General features: G+C 52.8%; 1 protein-coding gene across 8 annotated transcripts in view; it reads left to right on the top strand.

The window, feature by feature from the left end:
• Nucleotides 1-19,243, top strand: part of NCOR2 (nuclear receptor corepressor 2) — a 202,309-nt gene that overhangs the window by 76,301 nt on the left and 106,765 nt on the right. For 4 of the 8 annotated variants that reach the window (XM_014963243.1, XM_014963235.1, XM_014963189.1 and 1 more), the window contains exons 8-11: nt 8,387-8,453; nt 13,734-13,921; nt 15,243-15,339; nt 17,783-17,961. In XM_014963243.1, coding sequence (XP_014818729.1) covers nt 8,387-8,453; nt 13,734-13,921; nt 15,243-15,339; nt 17,783-17,961 — 531 coding nt within the window. The remainder of the gene's footprint in view (nt 1-8,386; nt 8,454-13,733; nt 13,922-15,242; nt 15,340-17,782; nt 17,962-19,243) is intronic. The other 4 variants (XM_014963250.1, XM_014963209.1, XM_014963218.1 and 1 more) reach the window with 3 other exon arrangements.

The following is a 19,243-nucleotide window of genomic DNA, read 5'->3' as shown; positions in this document are numbered from 1 at the left end:
AACACTAGTTTAATTCTTCCTGCTTGTTTGCTTTGCTGTTCAGCTGGGATGAGTCACTTATGCTAATAGAGCTGGCTGGGGAGTTAAGGGGAGAATTTCTACTCTTACTAAAATGTTACCGGTCTCTTATTTTCATGGAGTTTTATGGCCTGTCTCCTATTCAGTACAGTTAAAATTAATTTCATGCCCCAGTTCATTCCAGTGTTTGCAGCTTCAAAAGCTTTTAAGTCCTATTTAGCTGCCTGGCTGTGCTGTGGTACCCGTCTGCTGGGGTCCCTTTGGTTCACCTGCGAGCGCGGGCTTCGAGCAGACGTGGTTAATTTTGTATGCTACATCTGCTGCCTGATCTGAGGCACCGTTGAGTGGTTTGTGCCGAAGACTTGACCTACCTTTGATGGGACCGTGTCCTTTCTGTCTGAAATACCGGCTTTGTTGGAAGGAAGGGCTCTGCCACTCTCTCATGAAGAAAGAAGAGAGCAGGACGGCGTTCAGTGTGCCCTCATTTTGATAGGGATGGGGTGAGCTTTCCCCCCGTAGCTGGCTTGGCCCTCGCTGTCTTTCAAGGTGTGAATTTTTTTGGCTTTGCAGTGGACTGACAGGTTCCTCCAAGATGCCTTGCAGCAACACGACGGGAGGCCACTCGAATGATTCTGCATCACTTGAGGGGGCTGCAAAGGCTCATTAGTTTGGGGTTTTTTTTAGATTTTGCTGAAATACAGCAACAAATGCAGAGGACGCTTACTTATGGACCAGTTAAGCACCAGTGCATCAGGTCTGGGTCTCTTATTTCAATGTTTTACCAGCTGGATGTACAAGGATGAGAGCTGCTTTTCCTACCTTGCCATGGCCGTGATTTTGCGTGTTCTCCAGACTCCTGGCACCAAGGATATTAACCTTCTTTCCTCGAAGTGTTTGAAAAATGACAAGATGTTGTTCACATGAGCAGGATCAATTACCTGCTGTCTACCTGGAGAGGTATTCTCCGAGGGGGTCTTCATCTCTACGGCAGGAGATTCCTGCTCGGTCAGCCATGAAAAACAGCCCGGTAGGACTCTCCTCCCCCCTTCCCGAAGCAGTCATCTTGAAATCATAGTCTGTGGGATTTGTGTTTGAAAGCAAAATGTGAGCTTCTGAGCCTTGAAAAAGCACACAAAAGGAAAACTGAAAAGCCCAGGGTGAGTACGTGCAAGGTGCTGTTCACCGTTTGCTGTAAACCTTCCCTTCAAGAGCTTCTCCTTGCTTTTACGCTGAAATGTAGGAATGTTGGGGTGGAATCAGGCTGCACCCCCCTGAGATGCGTGCAGAGGTGTCAGAGAACCAGGGTCTGAGTGTACAGCTAAAAGAGATTAGGAGCTTGGTGTGATTCTGGTTTTCTTTTGTGTTTCTGCAGATCCAGCAGCAGCAGAGCTGTGTCTGCTGTTAATATTTGCACATCTGGGCTGCTGTCTGCAGCTGATAGCTTTCTGGGGGGGAGAACTTTGCCTCTGCAGAACCAAAATCTGAAGTCTGGATTTTCAGAGAGGTTTAGGGGCTTCTGAATATCTTTTTCTTTTCAAAATGCCTCTCCCCTTTCTCCCAAAAGAGCAGAACAGCTTTCTTCTGAAAATCTACTAACTACGGCTTTCCAAATCACCTGTCACTTTGGAAAATTTAAGTCATCTTTTCATTATTGGCTGTTTAGGGGTTTTAGTAGCAGTGGATTGTCTCTAAATTCACAGTCGAAGCCTGACACGTAACATAAATGCTCTTCCAAACCCTGTCATTACTAATGCATTCTCTTTCAGGTCTTTTTATTAGCGCTTGTAGACATTTTCCTCATTAGAAATTCACCTAGCAGCTCCCCGCTCATCCCATTCAAGGTTTCTCATCTCTTTTATTCTCTGTTGGCACGCGCTAGGGCAGAAGTATTACCTTGTGATGAATTACTAAATGATGGAGACACACACTGCAACCTTCTGCTTCTTTCTCTTGCCAGCGCAAAGCCAGGTACTACTGGTATGGGGTGGACTATCTTACCACACTTGGGCTTGCCATGTCAGCTTGGGCTTGAAGGAAAGGAAGGAAAAGGTGTAGGATGTGTGCCCAACTGATGCTTCTGCACTTGTGCTTGTCTCATTTTGGTCCGAAGCTCCTAGGTGCTAAAGGAGATGGGCAGAAATTTCCCATCTGATGTTAAGAGCTGTGGTTGTGAGTGTAACCGCTGCCCAAGGGAGTCAGTTGAGCATCTCCTTGGGAACATTTTCACAAGGAGATGGCACCTCAGGGGCCTCAACAGGCTGTGGTGGGGGTCTGGCCAGGGCAGGCTTGGATAAGGTGCCCGTGTTTGCCAAGGCATCTCCTCTTTGGGGCACAACCATCTCACTGGTCTCAGCATGTAAACACCAGATGAATGAACAGCACAAACCTTTTCATGAGTTACAGTGATGACTTTGGACCTCCAAAGCATTTTGGACCTGCAGAGGACGTGATTTGGGAAGTTGGGAGACCTCCATCCGAGTGGGTTCTTTCTGTTGAGTGGTGTTTCTGGGCACAGATGCAGCCTGCCCGAGCGTACACCCAGAGTTACGAATCTCTGCCACTCCGTTCTCAGAGGCACGAAGGGTGCTTGACGGTTACTCCATCCCAATGCTCAAGGGCTCTGGGGTAAAATAACTAAAGATCTGCCTTGCTTTTCCTCCCCAGAAAGTGTTTCTGAGTATTGCAGGGAAACTGCTCCGAGCAGCTGGCTTTCCAGGAACGTGCCCTGCCTTGGGGTTAATAGGTTAGGGTGTATTACCAGCTGGAGCCGTGTGCTCCGACCACTTCAGAGCAAGGAAATGAATGAGTGTGGTGACCTGTGAAGAGGATGACCTGCTCCCTGCCCTCTCTGCGGGGCGTCTTGCAGCCGGAGGGGTTGGGAATCAGTGACTGCCCTGAGCTGCGGCTCGGGGTCCTGGCACCAGCGATGTGTAGGAGCAGACATACCCGGGGGGGGCACAACTGCTTCCATTTGCTCTCCGTTGCCTCTTGGCTGGTTTCACCTTGGAGCCTTCTCACCGTGCTCCTCAGGTCCCATGGTTTGCAGATCTCCAGTCTGGCCGGCAGCGCTTTCTTTGGCCGGAGCTGCCGGGAGGCTCCTCCGTTTCCGAGCCTGGCCTGCGTGATCAATCTCGCCGTACAATGGCTTTGCCAGCTGCTCGCCGCCTCCTCCCCACCGCTCTTTGCAGGCTTGATCCCTACTTTGTTTGCTCTGGCTGTTTGATGAAAGACGTTCCTGTGTAATTAAATACCCCTGATTAGTTTTGATCAAATAGCAAGCTTCCTTTCATCTCGTCTCGCACCGGCTGAAGGTCTCTGCGGGCAGGCTCGGCCAGGTGTGCTGCATCGGCTCTTTGTATCCTCGGGAGCCTTGTCCCCGGGCTTTGGCGGTGTCCACACGTGTGTACACGCCAGCACTGACACGCATGCGTGAGCGCGCATCCTTTTAAGATCGCAGCCTCCGGAAGGATCGTAGCCAAGTCATTCCTGTGGACCCGCGCCAAGTAACTCAAAAGTCAGAGTTACTGGTTCTCTCCTTGACTGGCTCCATTGTGAAAGCCAGAAGACAAAAACAACCTCGGGCCAAGCCGGTTAAGGTGGAAGCGGCCGCTCCCACGGGGCTCCCTTTGCTTTGCTGGGAGTGGGAGATGTATTTCACCCCGTGGTTTGGAGGTTGGCTCCAAGAACCACGCGCAGGTGTGGGGCTCACCAGTGAGGTCAGTGGTGCTGCGGAATGAGGATGAGTTGCACAAGGATGAAAAGCTCTTGCAAACACCCCAAATTACAGATAATAGTTGAATCCTGCTTCCTGTGCTGGTGACAGGTGACAATCAAACATCAAGTTTTGTGTTTGGTTTACCTTGTGTGATCCTCCTGCTGCCCGTTGGTGCTTGTGGGGAAGTGCTGGGCACTGGTGGGGCTGCCCCAGGTTCCTCACTTGGTTTGTGCCCTATTTCAGGCTGGTGCCTGGTACCAGGGCTCTTACTGCACTCATCCAGTTGATAGCTGGCCCCAAAAGCACTGGACTCGCTGCTCCTGAGAGCCTCTGTGGCAGAGGCTCAGACTACAAAAAAAAAATAATGCTGTTTGAAGGTGCAGGAAAGCTCCTCTGGTGACTTAAGGCCTGGGATAGCTTTTGGCACCAAGAAGGTAGCAGGACATGGTGTCCTCACCTTGGAGAAGAACTGCCTTCGGAGGGAAGTGTTAGAAATGTATAAAACATGCTGCTCTGGAGTAGGTGAGTGGGAAACGTGTAGTGGTTACAGCCAGTTCTGGGGGACACTACGTGAATCTGGGAGCCCACCAGAAAGAAGGGCTTTCCCTGTGGGCACACCAGGGAGCTGTGGAGCCCACGGCCTGCAGGGAAGGGAGAAACACGGATGGGCTCCAGCGGTGATTAGATGAATTGTTGACCACAGGGATGGGGATGTGCCATCTGGCAGCCCACAAACACCAGGTCCTCAGAAGCTGGGCGGGCTCCGTGTCTCACTGGGTCCATCCCTGGCAGGGAACTGTGAGGCACCACCGAGGATAGAGCAGAGGAGCTCTCCCAACTCGACTTGCCATGGTGTGATGTGCCAGCACAGCAATACTTCAAGCTGTCCACAAGAGTCACTGTTGCTTTGTGTAAGGAGCCTCCACTCCTTCTGCCAGCAAACTGGTGATTTCTTCACCCCATGGAGACTCTGCCCTTCGGCTCTCCAGCCCCGATGCTTTCCTCCTGCCCCGGCAAACCGCAGCAGGGAGCTTGGGAGGCTTCTTGCTGCCGGGGAGGATGATGAGGGAGGGCTGGTGTGTTGCAGGAGCGACCTTTCCCGTGTGCTGCTCCACGTTGGCTATTTCTGTGCAAGACTCCCAGCAGACAGCCCCTGCCTTCCCCGCCTGCGCCGCAGCCGTCCTGCCCGGCTCTGATTTGCCCGGGGAGCACAGCGTGTGCTTGGGAGACGGGTGGCCCGAATTAACCTCCCTGCAAATGGTTTCTAAGTAACGGCGGTACGTGCGGCAAGATAAACTGTGAAACCTATTTATATTTACAGGGGATTGTATTAACCTTTGAAAGGTTGACCTTATGCAAAAAAAAAAAAAAAAAGATAAAGTGGCGAAAACATTTAGGGCATGAGGGGGTTTTGTTGTTGTTTTTAATCCTTTCACTCTTTGATTACTTCAGCCTTGGTGGTGGTAAACATACCCTGGCTTTCAAGGCATTCCTGATTTCTGCAGCTGCGGAGCCATTTAGTCGGTGCCTGTGTTAGCGCTTTCAAGGTCAGCCATGATGCAAAACTCAAGGCAACCCATCAGCTGCGTAAGAGCTGCTAATTTTCTTCATGTGCTCTCTCCTCTATCCTGATAACTCGTGCAGCGGATCCAGCAGCAGCGTGTCAAAGCCCAGCGTTGATCCTGGATGTGTGGGGAGGGCAGGGGTTGATTTAGCTGTGCTGGCCCCAAGGGACAGTCTGTGACCCCTTGCTGGGGGCCATCCCACACCTGATGGTCATTAGCATCACCCCAGTGCTTTCCCAGTGTTAGAGCTTCCATCAGAATTGGAATTAACAAACAAACAGGAGGATGTTGGGCACAATCTCCCGTTGGAGCTTGTTGGTGCTGAGCTGGAGCAGTGGAAGGGCATCTCTCCAACGGGGTCTCTGCAGGAGGGTTGCTGCCCACTGCAGCACCACGTGTGTCGGAGCCAGTGATGGAAGTGACATGAGGGATGCAGGAGCCCACAAGGAGCTGGGTCTCAGTGGGACAGAGAGCCTGGGGGTGGGCAGAGGAGTGCCTGGTGTGCAGGGCTGGCAAAGGTGCTGGAGCTGCTGGACCAACCTCACTGGTGGGTCCGGAGATGGAGGTGCTGGAGCATATGGCACAGCACAGCCCTGTCCTCCTTGCTCACGCTGCCCTCCCTCTGCAAACGGGCAGATGTCACTGCAGCTGCCTGCCTCAGTTTCCCTAATTTCCAAAGACAAGCGAATGCAGAGAGGGGAGCAGTGAGGTTTGGTGCAGCCAGTTGCCTGCAGCCCTCTCAGAGGCTCCTCAGTGGACGCACCACACAGACAGAAACAAGAGGCAGTGACGTTGTGTGATCCAGCAGGGACAAGCCTTTGGCAGTAATGTTAATTAATACATCTAATGAGGGGGCCTCTGGTCTTTGTAGTGCAGCCCAGAGCAGCGGGTCCTTCATAAACATGCAGTCAAAAAAGAGCAAAGGCAGAAATTGCCCTGTGCATGGCTTTATTAGGTTTTTCCCCCTCGATGATCAATGCACCTTTGATTTCTGAAACAGAGTCAGAGAACGTCGATCAATGCACCTTTGATTTCTGAAACAGAGGCAAAGAACATGGCTTGATATTCCAGCCCTCGCCCAGGAAACCTTTGTGGGTCTAAATGTCTGCTCTGCAGGAGCCTTCGGCCCCGTGGCCTGGCTCTGCCTTCTGCTGATGCTGGTGGGGACTGGGGGCTGTGTGGCTCGAGCTGGGGACACTGGAGTCTGTTCCCAGCCGGGAGCTGGTGTTTTCCCTTGGGAGGAGGAGTTACGGGTGTCACTTGCCAGCGCTGCCTTGGAAATCAAGGTCTATTTTTGCACTGAGGCGTTCAAGGCAAAGTCAAAGGGAATGAAGATGTAGCGCATCCCAGGCAGTGCTGAGGGACTCTGCGTGTATCCCATACCTCTGGTAACTAATTAAGAGGGGGGAAAACGGCACTTAGGAAATCTGAATGGTGCTATTGGGACTGAGAATCAAGCCTGATGTGTTTCCTCCTTGATAAACTAAAAAGAGGCCACAAAACTGAGTGTGGCGGTGAGATGCTGGAGAAGAAATCATCCCTGTCCCAAATCCTGCTGCCTTGCCTCTAGTAGCTGCACTTGAGATGGTGGTGGCTGAACACCCCACACCCAGGGAATTGCTGTCCTGAATAAACCAGCTAATTATTGGGTGCCAGTGTGATGGTGCTGCTCTGGGTCCCTGGGATGCTGCTGGAGCAGCCTCGGTGATGGGGTGGAGGGACCTGGGGTCCCAGGGCAGTGCTTGCTGCAGGATCACTGTCGTTCCCTGTGTCTGTCCATGCATGGTTTCAGTGATGTAGTGAGAAGGGAGTTTGAGAGTTAAAAAATTTGGATACTTTCTGGGATGCTTTCCATCCCCAAACGAAGCCAGGACTGGCCCCAGTCCCCCCTCAAAGTGAACTGGACCCTGTGCCCCTTCCCAAACAGGGTCTTTGGCTGCCAATTAAGATTAGGGATTTACGGGGGTCGGAGGGTGTTTTCTCCCCTCCCAATAGCCAGGCAGGGAGGGGAGTGAGGAAGCAGCAAGGGTGTCTTTCCATTCTGCTAAATCCTGCAGAACGTGCCTACATGAGACTGTTAAGCTCCTGATCAGTAATTACACACCGCAGCTCTGCCTTTAATCGGGATAAAAGACTTAAGGAAACTCCTTTGCCCCTGGTCTCTACCTTTTACCTAGAGATTTTCTTGCTGTGAATATTAGTAACAGGAGCAACAGGAGCTCAGCTCTCGGGTTCGTGCAGACTCTGGGAGATTGTGCCGCCTTTTCCAGCTCCTTACTGCTTTGGCGCTGCCTCTCTTTGAGCAATTACTTCATGCTGTCTTCAGAAAGTGGAAAGAAGAAGAAACCAGGGGAGTGGCTGGGCAGACGCTGGGTTGGTTGTGGTTGCAGTGGCTCGTTTCTCTCTTGAGGTCCCAATTCTGCAAGCGGTTGAACTTTCCTGGCTGGTTCGTTTGCAGCTTTGTTAGGCACGGCTCCAAGGAAGCCAGAGGTTAGGAGATATGTGCCGCAATCCTGCCTCCTTATCAGAGCCTCAGAGCCCGGGGTGAATAACCCCCGGGGAGTGTGTGGGTGTGTGTGGGCTGACAGCTCCCTTGATGCTGGCCCAAGGGACCAGGGTGGCTTGTGGTGGCTCCAGGTGGCCTTTGCTCACCTCCCACCATGCAAAGTTTGGCCTGAGCCCCCAGCTCTTAAGACCCCGTTGGGTTTTTGCAGATCAAAAGGTAAAAATAATCAAGACACAGCCTGGCCCGTTGGTAGATGCAGAGCTGAGCATCTGCCCGTGTTCAGTGCACAGCAAAAGTTTTCAGAATTGGGAGTTCATAATTTTAGTTCTCAACCTTAGTCCTGGTTTTTACCAACAGACCTGGGCGATGTTCCTCATGTTGGAGGGTTTGTTGGTCTTTCTCTAAAGCTGGTGCAGGGTCCCTGGGTAAATACATTTACTGCTCTGAAGTCGATGCAATTCCAAGTTAAGGGGGAAACTACGCTGCTGACTCCTTTGGGAGTGAGGAAACCTAGGCTTTGGATTTTAACCACCTTGTTAATTGGATCTCATCTTTTGTTTTGTTTTGTTTTTTTCTTTACAGAAACCAGGCAATGCGGAAAAAGTTAATTTTGTACTTTAAGAGGAGAAATCATGCTCGCAAACAGTGGGTAAGTGATTCCCTTATACCTTCTTTTATATGTATAAAGCAGCGTCATTTATTATGTGAGAAAGAAAGGGCCGTTTTCCAGCAGAGAGGTGCTGGTGCTCGGTACGGTGCCTGTTCCATTGCTGTGGCATCTCTTATGCTTAAAATAGCTCGGATGTAAAGGAGAGGTCCGGGATCCTGCTGCAGGCAGCACCTCCCTCCGCAAGTACCCCCTGCAGAGCGAACACGGGGGGTTGGCTTAATCACAGCGGAGCCCTTCATTGATCCCAGAGAGCCTATTCACCACGTAAATGTCTATTCTGTGAGTAATTGAACCCTAAGAGAGGTGTGAAACAAGCTGACTCTGCTTCCGATAAATGGTCTGAAGTCTGATCTGACTCCTTCCAGCTGACCACAGAGCGATGTTCGAGGAATTTGTGGTTTAAAACAAAAATCAAGCTCTGTGCCAGTTCATTTCTAGGCAGCTTTGCCTGCAAGATTGTTCCAGTGGCCTTTGAAGAGATGGTTCTTGGTTAGCTAAGGGGGAAGGTGGGGTTTATTACAAGACTTCAGAGGCATTTCTTGCAAGTCCTTACTAAATAGAGGAGAAAGTTCAAATGGGATTTACAGAATTTATATGGTTTTGATGGTGACGGTTGCCTGCAGTTCTCACCAGTGGGAGCTGGGAGGCAAAACCAGCACAGAAGGGAAAATGCCAGAGGCAACCAATGGCCCCCGCTGGCAAGGTGGGTTTTGTGGTATCTTCCCATGAAGGGCGATTCAGGTCACAACACGGGGCTTTGTGTTTTACGTGGAAGATGTAAATACCGGTTCCTGACTCGGTGTCTCTGTTCTGGGCAGGCTCAGGTGCCAACCATCAGGTTACCATCTGAAGTTGCCAATGGTGCGGGTTTTCTGAGCATCTTTGGTGCTGTTTTTGGACAGAAGTGCTTTGTCTGGAAAGTTATTGGAAAAATTCAAAATAACAAGCCTGGGAAGTGGTTTGAAGGCTCTACCTTTAAAACCAGCTTTCAATACAGACGTTTCTGAGCTAATGGTCAAAGTGTTTTCTTATTTATGATGGACAAAGGATGTTCCTTTTCTTTCCCGTGTTTCATTTTTTCCCCCCTGTTTTGTAGCAATTTTTTGATGGACAAAGGATGTTCCTTTTCTTTCCCATGCTTCATTTTTCCCCCCTGTTTTGTAGCAATCTTCGAAAAGCCACAGATCTTGCATTCCAAAGGGAGGGTTGTGTCTCCCCTTTGTGTCCAAATGCCTGCGTTTTTAGTCTTTTCCATGATAAAACTCCTTCCAGGTTTCTACAGGGCTTACACCTTCAGGCTGACCCAGCGTGGCAGTCGGTGCTGCTGCTCAGGGCACCTTCTGCAGGTGTGGGAAGCGGATCAATATTCCCTTTCTGAAAACAAGGATTGCAAAGCATCGTGTGGTTTCACTGGAACCAGAAAGGGAACTGCCCAGGAGCTGCTTTCTGGTGGAAAGGGCTGGTTATTGTGCTAGACCTAGAGCGAGTCGCTCTTTTGTGTCTATCGAGGAGCTAGGGAAAAAGGTTTAATTAGGCTGCAAGAGCACAGTTCCTGAAATACGGCTCACACTGAAGTCGCCTGTCATGCAAAATAGGTGAATTTCTGCCAGCCGGTTTTTTCAGTGTCCTTGAAAGGGGATTTTTCAGTTTAGGGAAGCATTTTGCCTATTCTACAAAATAGGCAACATACGGTTGCTGAATTTGCAAAGTGAATACATTTGCTGATTCTGTTTGCAAAATGGGTACGCTTAGCTATTTTTCTGCCTATTTTGTAGCAGACCCTATTTTTAGCAAAGCCCATCTATGTGCCAACGTTTCTTTCTGGCTCTTTTACTTGCTGGGGTATTGTCGCTGCCCCGGGCTGGCTGGAGCAGGGTCAGAGCTTGGTCCCTGCAGGGTCCAGCCCTGAGATCCCCACCGGAGGTTCTGCAGGGCTTTCTCCTGCCTCCACCGAGGTTGGCGCAGCAGAAGATATTGAATTGCCATCAGAGGGATGATGCTGCAGAGAGAGAAGGGGTAAAGGGAGCTGTTCTGGCTGTAAGAGGTTTATCTCCATCAGCCAGGGAAACAAAACCGTGGGGCTCGCATAGGAATTGGACCGGTTCCTCCTGTCACCTTCGCTCTTCCCCTCCCTTCCGAAGAGCTGCGCGAGCGTGGGCTGCGGGAGGGCTTGGGCTTTGGCACAGCCTACAAACTGCCTTCAGCTGCTACGGCGGCGTTACTATTCATCCATTTTTAGCTACGCATGTCAGGTCCGATTTGGCTCGCCATCAGTTACTGGTGTGATTGAGGGGCGGCCAGGCTGGTGAGCCCAGCCGGGGAGAGGAGCGGAGGAAGCACCGGCGCTAAAAGCCAGCACAGAGGGTTGCTCAGGAATGGACACGCTTGCTTAAGGCTGCTCAGAGGATGCTCGAAGAAGGAATAGACTCTTCTGCTGCTGAAATGCCTGACCGGGAGCTTCTCCTGGTGATTAAGCTGTGAAGATCTGGGGAATGCACAGTGCCACCAGGTGCCAGGCTTTTGAAGGATGGCCAAAGATTGCAGGGAGCATATATCCCAGCTGGACCAAAAAGTGGTGCACAGGGATGCTGCAGACCAGCCCTGCTGTGGTGGGGTTTGAAGCTTGGTGTGGCAGTAAGGATGGCTTTGCTCCGTGGTGGGAAGGGGCTGTAGGAATGCAGATGCAAGTCAGAAGTGCTGGGCTGGTCCATAATGGAGCTGTGCTGTGGAGGGCTGAGTTGTGTGAGCAGGGAGCTTGGGTACTGCTGGGGGAATCAAGGGCGTGATGTTGATGTTGCTTTTTCCATCTGCCAATACCAGTTCCTTAAAAGAGGAATTCTGGATAAAGAACTCATCAAGTTGTCCCAAAGAGTGGAGGAAAAGGAAGAAAAAGAGCTGCCCCGCTGGCTGCGAACCAGCCTGGCAGCTGTGCCGGGGCGGTGGCAACGCAGAACCCAGCACCGGCTTGTTCCCACAGGGAATGACAAACCTTTCAAAGCCTTGAAGCTTTTCAGTAGACCCAGCCCTCGTGCTGGGCTGTCCCCTGGCCGTGCCGCAGGCTGGCACACAGCACGGGGCACCAGCTGCCTCCCGCCTCTGAGCCTTGATAAACTTTGCAGGGTATTTTTAGCCTCTTCCCAAACGGCGAGGCTCTGAAAGCAGGAGGCTGGAGCAGATTTGCTGGCAGGGTGGGAGCTCTCGTTTGCAGGGGGCTGATAGCATCGCTCCAGGAGGGGTAAAAAGGCAGCAGCTGTGATCTCTCCGAGCTGCCGCAGTTTATTGGCGTTACCCGTAGCTCCCTGCCCACGGCGCGAGATTCCCCTCGGTGGTTTTCAGGGTGGGTTTATTTTGGTTCTCAATACTCGATTTCATCTTACGGCCATTTCCTTTAGCTCCAATGAAACCCAAGCATCTCTTGTGCATCCGAGCGGGGCAGGAAAGCCTCTGGCTCCGGGCGTGCAAGTGAGAGTGAGTTTATTTGTGGGGGAGGGTGTCAGTCTGCATCAGCCGTGGGGTTTGAGATGCTTTGTCCACCTCGTGCTATCATTGAGGTGCCTCCAGAAGGCCACAGGGTCACAGGACGTGTTGCTGTGCTTGGGTTAATGGCAGGTCCATGGCAGCTGGACCAAACCCACATGCCAGGATCAGCATGACACTGGCCACAGGTTCTGCAGATATCTGGCAGCAGTGCTGGTCCGTGGAGCTGCTGGTGCTCGGGGTTCGTGGTACAGCTGACCCGCTTGGTTCGGGGTAACCCAGTTGCCTCCTGACCTAGAACTGGGAGTTTTGATCGGTTTGGGGATGTTTTCTACCTCTCCCCATTTCTTTTTTTTGGTGGCTGAGAGTGAGCAAGACAGAAGCAGAGCACATCTGGGAAACTCTACAGCCTTGGACTTCCCTCCGGTCACAGGGTGGTGATGGCAGGAGATGAATTTAGTCCTTTGAAATCCAGATTCCCCCTGTCTCTGCTGTGGTGCTGAGTGTGCTGATGCCAAGCCACCCGTTCTGGAAAGCAGCGTGGGGGACAGGAGGTGACCTGGGGTTTGCCATCGATTATTCTGCAGAGCGACATCTGCTTTCGCTTCCTGATTTGGGGCCTAGAAGGCATTTGTTTCACTCAAAATGAAACCTTCAAACCCCCTCTGCTCACGCAGCTGCTCTCACGTGAGGCTGGGCGCCATCACTCCTGTCTCTGCTGCAGCTGTCGGGGACGGTGGCCAGGCATCTTCTCGGCGTGGACCTCTCCTGCGTGTGGGCGTCCTCCTCCAGCAAGAGGGTGGCCAGAGGAGGGAGGAGCGATTCGGTGGGGAGAGGCTAATTTATATTGCAAATAGTATTTTAATGCTGTGGTTACTGGGCTGGTCCTATCAATACCGAGGAGGAGCGTGGTGCTGGATCTGTGTGGTGGGCAACTGGGAGGTGTGCTGTGAGGATGTCTCCTGGGAGGACATGGCGTGAAAACCCCTCATGGCGCTGTGTTTCGGCAGAGCCTGGGTTTGCCATCAGTGGGGATGCATTTGTCCCACTTCTGGGCCAGAAAGGAGGAGCAGCAGCTCACAAAATGTTTAACATTAGTCCTCCACCACACCTTAGGGCCTCAGATAGGGGCCAGGTGCCCAGCTCTTGGTTTTGGGGGGGCCAGGCCCGTGTGCGGAGCTGCCCGAGGCCCCAGTCCTGTTGGTGTCACCAGGAATGACCCGGTGTGCCAGGGTGGGAAGGGGTGCCTGGCTCCTGGCTCTCCCCAGCACGGAGAGCTGATGGCTCCAAGATTACAGCTCTGCACGGTGGGGGACCTGCTCTGCTGCTCTCCTGCATCCTCTCCCAAAGCCGTGTTTCAGTCCCTTCTTGCTTGGTAGCTTTCAGGAAGGTGACTTGGCCTCTCCCCATGCGTGGCCAGCCATGTGAGAGCAGGGACTCCTTCCCCAGCACTGGGGCTTTGGTTGCCAAATCGAGCACCCAGAGCTCTGCTTCAGGCAGAAGGTGTGGTGGGTGGACAAAGCCACGCTGGGCGAGAATTCTGGTTTTCCCATTTTATATTGGGTCTGGAAGGGAAAAGCCTGAGGGTACCTGATGGCCTCTCTTGAGAATTTACCCTTGGGTTGGTCTCAGACCTTGGAACGTGTCCATGTCCTCATAAACCATATTTATTTAAGCAACTTGACTCACGCTCAGCCTGAGCAGCCATCGAGGGAAAGTCCTGGAGGAACTGCCCTTCCCAGGCACGTCCCCTGAGCTCCCTCTCTCCCTCTGCCCTTTCAGGAACAGAAGTTTTGCCAGCGCTACGACCAGCTGATGGAGGCCTGGGAAAAAAAAGTGGAGCGCATCGAAAATAACCCCCGGCGCCGCGCCAAGGAGAGCAAAGTGCGGGAATACTATGAGAAGCAATTCCCAGAGATCCGAAAGCAGCGGGAACTGCAAGAGCGCATGCAGAGGTTAGAGGAGAAGCGGTAGGAAGGGGCTGAGCTGGTATCGGACAGCCTTTCTCTTTTCTTTGGGGATGGGTGTGGGGTTGGTTGGCGGGAGGAGCGGGCTGGGATGGCTATCGGTCCCTTTTCTCCCCTTCTAGTCAAAGGCAGACGGCAGCAAACGAGCAGCTTTGCTGCTTTTTTCCCCAGGTTGGCTCAGCACAGAGCCAAGGGAGAAGGAACAATGTCAGGAATGTGGTTGCCCATCTCGCCTCTGCTGCAGCTCTCCCAGCTGGCTGCATTGGATCAAGGGCAGCTCCCTTGTTCTGGCCGGGACGGAGCTAATTACTGCCTTACTGGTGGGCCCAAATGTAGATTTACAAGATTTGCAGATGGATTTGGTCATGTCGATGATTTAATACATGCACATGCTTTGATCGAAGCATGGGCAGGGAGAAGAAACATCTGCAGAGGTTATAGGAATGACCACAAATGACATGAAGGAGCAAAGTGTCTCACTGAAAGGGATGTCCCCCGTCTCTCCCATCCACTGTCCGTTTTCCCCTCCTCATTGGAAGTGCAATTGAGGTCACGCTGTTTCTTGCCAGAACGAGACACAATTTCATGACCTCCACCCTTTTTGCTGAAAACTTTCCATCCTTCCCATTTCAGCCTCAGGATCTTGCCCAGGGACACCTGCTGTGTGCACCAAACCCTTGTGCCAGTGTCCCATCCTTGTCCCCCACAAACAGCTGGATGGGTCCAGACTTCCTAATCTTTATTATATCTTACAGAGAAGGGGAGAAATGGTGCTGAGAAATGTTTTAAGCTTTTATGTGCTTAAAGAGAAAAGTTTTAATTGCTTGGGATGTGTGGCTGTTACATTGGGTGATACTGGGGGGGGAAGAATGTCAATGACTGGTTTTGATTTAAAAGTTCCTGCGACATTTACAAAGGAGATGCGGCTTTTGCGTCAGCAGATGCTACAAAGCTGGCGGCTCAGTGTTAACGCTGATGCCTTTATACCATTGGTGGGGTGTGATGGACAGGAGAAAATATGGAGGAGGGTATGGTTGGGTATGAAATGTCCTTCTGTTGTAGCAGTCCAGGAGGTCGGCACAGGTAAGGGAGGTGGTTGGAGGCTTTTGATCTATGAGCCCTAAGCCTGGGGAACACAAGGGACGGTGCTCTCTGGGCAGGAGTGAGCACTGTCAGAGCCCACGTGGCATGGGGTGGCCTGGGTGACGTGTTGGGATGTGGTCATTGTGGAGGGCGACAACAGGGCCAGGAAGTTGTCATGACCATGTTTTCCTGCTTATGAGATGGAGCATCAGTGTCTGAGTGTTGCACTGCGCTTTCCCAGCAGGGTAGGACAGAGGGGCAGTGGTGGGCTCTCCATGTCGGCCGCACGCAGCGAGCACGAGGTGTCGGAAATCATCGACGGGCTCTCGGAACAAGAGGTGAGACCAGGTTGTCCTTTCTCCTCCTCTTCACCTCTCACTCCACTCTGCTCTGAGGAAGCCAGGAGAGTTACCACCAGGTCCCACGCCAGGTCCCGCAGTGTCATTTGATGCCACATCCTGGTAGCTTCAGGCCACGCTGAGGTTGGGGCGGTCACCCTGATGCCTAATAGACTTTCTGGGCAGGATCCAAAATGAGGTGTTCATTTAATACCCAACAGCAATTTTCCAGCCGCCTGACAGATCCAAGAGAGCCATGCAATGGTTCTGCAGGAGCAAAACATGGAGCAAAGCACCCCAGGAGCTGGTGGCCACTGGATAGGGTTTAGCGGCATTCAACTGCCTCTTAGGGACCTGAAACCCCAGCCTGCTGCTCATCCCAGGTAGCACCCCACAAACACCTCCTGGCTGTTGGTTTAGATTGGAAGCAGAGGTGGGAAGGGAGGAGAAGGGAGCCGGCGCCCTGGCTGCCGGGTGGAGGGGTTTTTCTGTTTCATTTTATTTTGAATGGGCTGTGCGGCTTGACACAGGGGAATCCTATGGAATGAATGGTTTGTACGTGAGCCAGTTGGCCCACATCTTCTGGGAGTGCTCCATTCATCTTGAAACATCCCCGTGACCTTGGCTTCGTTTGGATCTGGTTTCACAAGGGTTCCACTCTCTTGGCACAGAGGGGAGCTGCAGTGAATGGATCGCGTTTGGGAGGGGAGAGCAGCCCTTGCCCAGTAATAGCTGAGATGTTTGCTGCCTGTGCAGCACCCTTCCCTCCCTGCCCCGCGTCCCAGGCAGTTCGCTGTTAGCCAGTGAAGGTGACAACCTGGAGGACATGGAACTCAGAAGCAGCAGAGGGAAATTTCACAACTCTGCAGAGGTCATGGCCGAGGGGAGCATTAGATGATTGCCTCCGACCTCCGGCACGCTGTGCTGCTCAATTCCACCCCCATGGCCTTCTGCTGAGCACCCAGCCACCCCTTTGCTTGTCTCGGAGGAGACCTTAAGAGCTTCCAGCCCTTCCACAGGGTTGGAAGCAGCTTGGAGGCGAGAGCTGGGGTGCATCGCTGGCGGCAGGGGCCAGCTCTCTGCCCCGATGCATTGCTGGGGAGGAGAGGGGTCTGGCTGCCCGCTGGGGGTGTATCTGCACCCCGAGACCCTGCTGGGTGAAGGGAGAGACCCCTGCCAGCTGCCTCTCTGCCCACCGGGGCTTTGCACGGGAGCTCTCTCCTTTCAGCTGGGGCTGTCTGCGGTCACCGGGGTCGAAGCTAGGGCCGTCTGCGGTCACCGGGGTCGATGCTGCGGCTGCACGCTGTCCCTGACCTCTCGCAATGAGGTGAACCCTCCAGGGCATCTGAAGCAACCAGCTGCTGAACAGGAGGTGTCCTAGTGAGGGTGAAGAACGTGATGAAATGAGTTGAAAGGTCCATGTCCGTTCAGAGAGCTGTGTTTTAGGAAGAGGAGGCTGGGTCTGATCAGCCGCGGCAGGGAAGCAAAGCAGTGCTGGGCAGGCCTGGGTCAGCAGCTTGCTGGAAGGATTGGACATTACTGTTCTCCTAAGAACCAGTATCTAGCTGTAAATTAAAATAACAGCACTTGAGACCTGGCCTTCCAGGGTCAAGGGTTGGAATTTATGTCTGACCAGTGCCATCCCAGGTGACAGCGAGGGCTTGGAATGATGGTGCTGCTAGCCAATTAAAGAGGGTGGCCAGAGCATCCCTTCATCCCCAGAGGCTGGACCTTCGCCGGGGCACAGTCCCAGTATTTGGGCAGGGGACGACACGAATGAGACATCACATTGGCCACTCTGTTGCAAATACCTAAGGAAACCAGTGTGCCCAGTCTGTCCTGTCCCAGTGCAGCCCAGACTCTGGATGAACGTTGTGCTTGAATAGGATGGAGTAAAGGCATCAGATTATGTCACGGGGTGTTGCAGTACGAGGAAAGAAAGGAACGATGGCCCTGTTATGGTGACGTTTGAAACATCCTGGAACAATATTAGCTTTCCTGTGGAAGGGAAACCCAACATCTCCCTCTGCCCACCCTTTCAGAAAGCTGTGCAGAGCTGACCCGCTTCCCTCCCAGTTTGGGGTGGGGGGCTGCACGTCCACACGACCATGGATTTGGTGGCTGGGAAGGGGGTTGCACTCCCTGTGCCGCTGCTGCTTTGACTCGTCTCTCACCGTGGTCAGGAGCTATTTTGCTTAAGTCAGACATTTCCACACAGTATCTTAAAGCCTTTTATTTCAAAATGAGAGATTAATTGTTTCCTGGCTGACAGCGATAGCCTCTTTCAGCGTTTAATTTACAATTACTCTAGCAATAAAGCTGTCTAGTGCTTGCTTTTGAATTCCCCTGTTCCTCCGCCTGTCCTTTCCTCTTGAACATCTGTCCCCCGTGGTCCCCGCGGGGCTGTGGTGCTGACCAGCTGTTCTCTCTGCTTTCCCCAAAGAACCTGGAGAAGCAGATGCGCCAGCTCGCTGTCATCCCGCCCATGCTCTATGATGCTGACCAGCAGCGCATTAAATTCATCAACATGAACGGCCTCATGGATGACCCCATGAAGGTCTACAAGGACCGGCAAGTGATGAACATGTGGAGCGAACAGGAGAAGGAGACCTTCCGGGAAAAGTGAGTGGAGCCCTCACACCTCTCTTTGTGTGGCCTTGGGAAGTGTAGACAAGACCCATGCAATGCTTTGGCCGGGACCCCAGGATGCTAAAGCATGAAATTTCCCAAGGGCTTGTCTTGCCCCCGGACCCCGGGGTACAGGCGCAGTCGCTGTGTTGCCTTGGACCTGGGCACAGGGTGAGGCACCTGCAGAGAAACCTCAGGCCTTTCTGTGTGGTTGGCATGTTCGTGCCTGCAGAGGTGTGAGAAGCTGCTGCTCACAGCAGGGTGAGAACTAGAAGTTTTTCTGCTTCTGCATCCCTTGTTGTATCAGCCACTTTAAGCTTAACACCAGTGAAACCCAGTGCTCCATGCACTGTTACGTTTTTGGATTTAGGTACTGTCCTTTGGGCACTGCGTGTCCAGGGCGATTATGGGGCTGTGGACATCCAGCCCCCCCATGTAGACCCCCTCAGGCTGCTGCTTCCAGCTGGTGTTCATCCCTCAGCGCTCTGTCCTGCTCCCTGCAGGATTTGCACCGGCTGCTGTTTCCATGGAGGCATTCCCACGTAAGACACGTGCAGGCTCTGGCTGCGGTGCCTCCTGTTTACAAGCAGTGCTCGAGAACAGCTTTGCTTTATCAACTGAGATTGCCTGGGGGATTGCTGATCCCTTCCCTGGGTACCACCACCAAGCTGTGGGTTCCAGCTCGGTCTCAGATCTGGACTCCCCTGCATCTCATAGCCCAGCAGGGTATCTGCACCCCGAGACCCTGCTGGGTGAAGGGAGAGACCCCTGCCAGCTGCCTCTCTGCCCACTGGGGCTTTGCACGGGAGCTCTCTCCTTTCAGCTAGGGCCGTCTGCGGTCACCGGGGTCGATGCTGCGGCTGCACGCTGTCCCTGACCTCTCGCAATGAGGTGAACCCTCCAGGGCATCTGAAGCAACCAGCTGCTGAACAGGAGGTGTCCTAGTGAGGGTGAAGAACGTGATGAAATGAGTTGAAAGGTCCATGTCCGTTCAGAGAGCTGTGTTTTAGGAAGAGGAGGCTGGGTCTGATCAGCCGCGGCAGGGAAGCAAAGCAGTGCTGGGCAGGCCTGGGTCAGCAGCTTGCTGGGAGGATTGGACATTACTGTTCTCCTAAGAACCAGTATCTAGCTGTAAATTAAAATAACAGCACTTGAGACCTGGCCTTCCAGGGTCAAGGGTTGGAATTTATGTCTGACCAGTGCCATCCCAGGTGACAGCGAGGGCTTGGAATGATGGTGCTGCTAGCCAATTAAAGAGGGTGGCCAGAGCATCCCT

This window comes from Calidris pugnax, unplaced genomic scaffold, assembly GCF_001431845.1.
Source record: "Calidris pugnax isolate Ruff unplaced genomic scaffold, ASM143184v1 scaffold32, whole genome shotgun sequence".
In the NCBI taxonomy this organism is placed as follows: Eukaryota; Metazoa; Chordata; class Aves; order Charadriiformes; family Scolopacidae; genus Calidris; species Calidris pugnax.
This window is presented reverse-complemented; position numbering and strand designations above follow the sequence as displayed.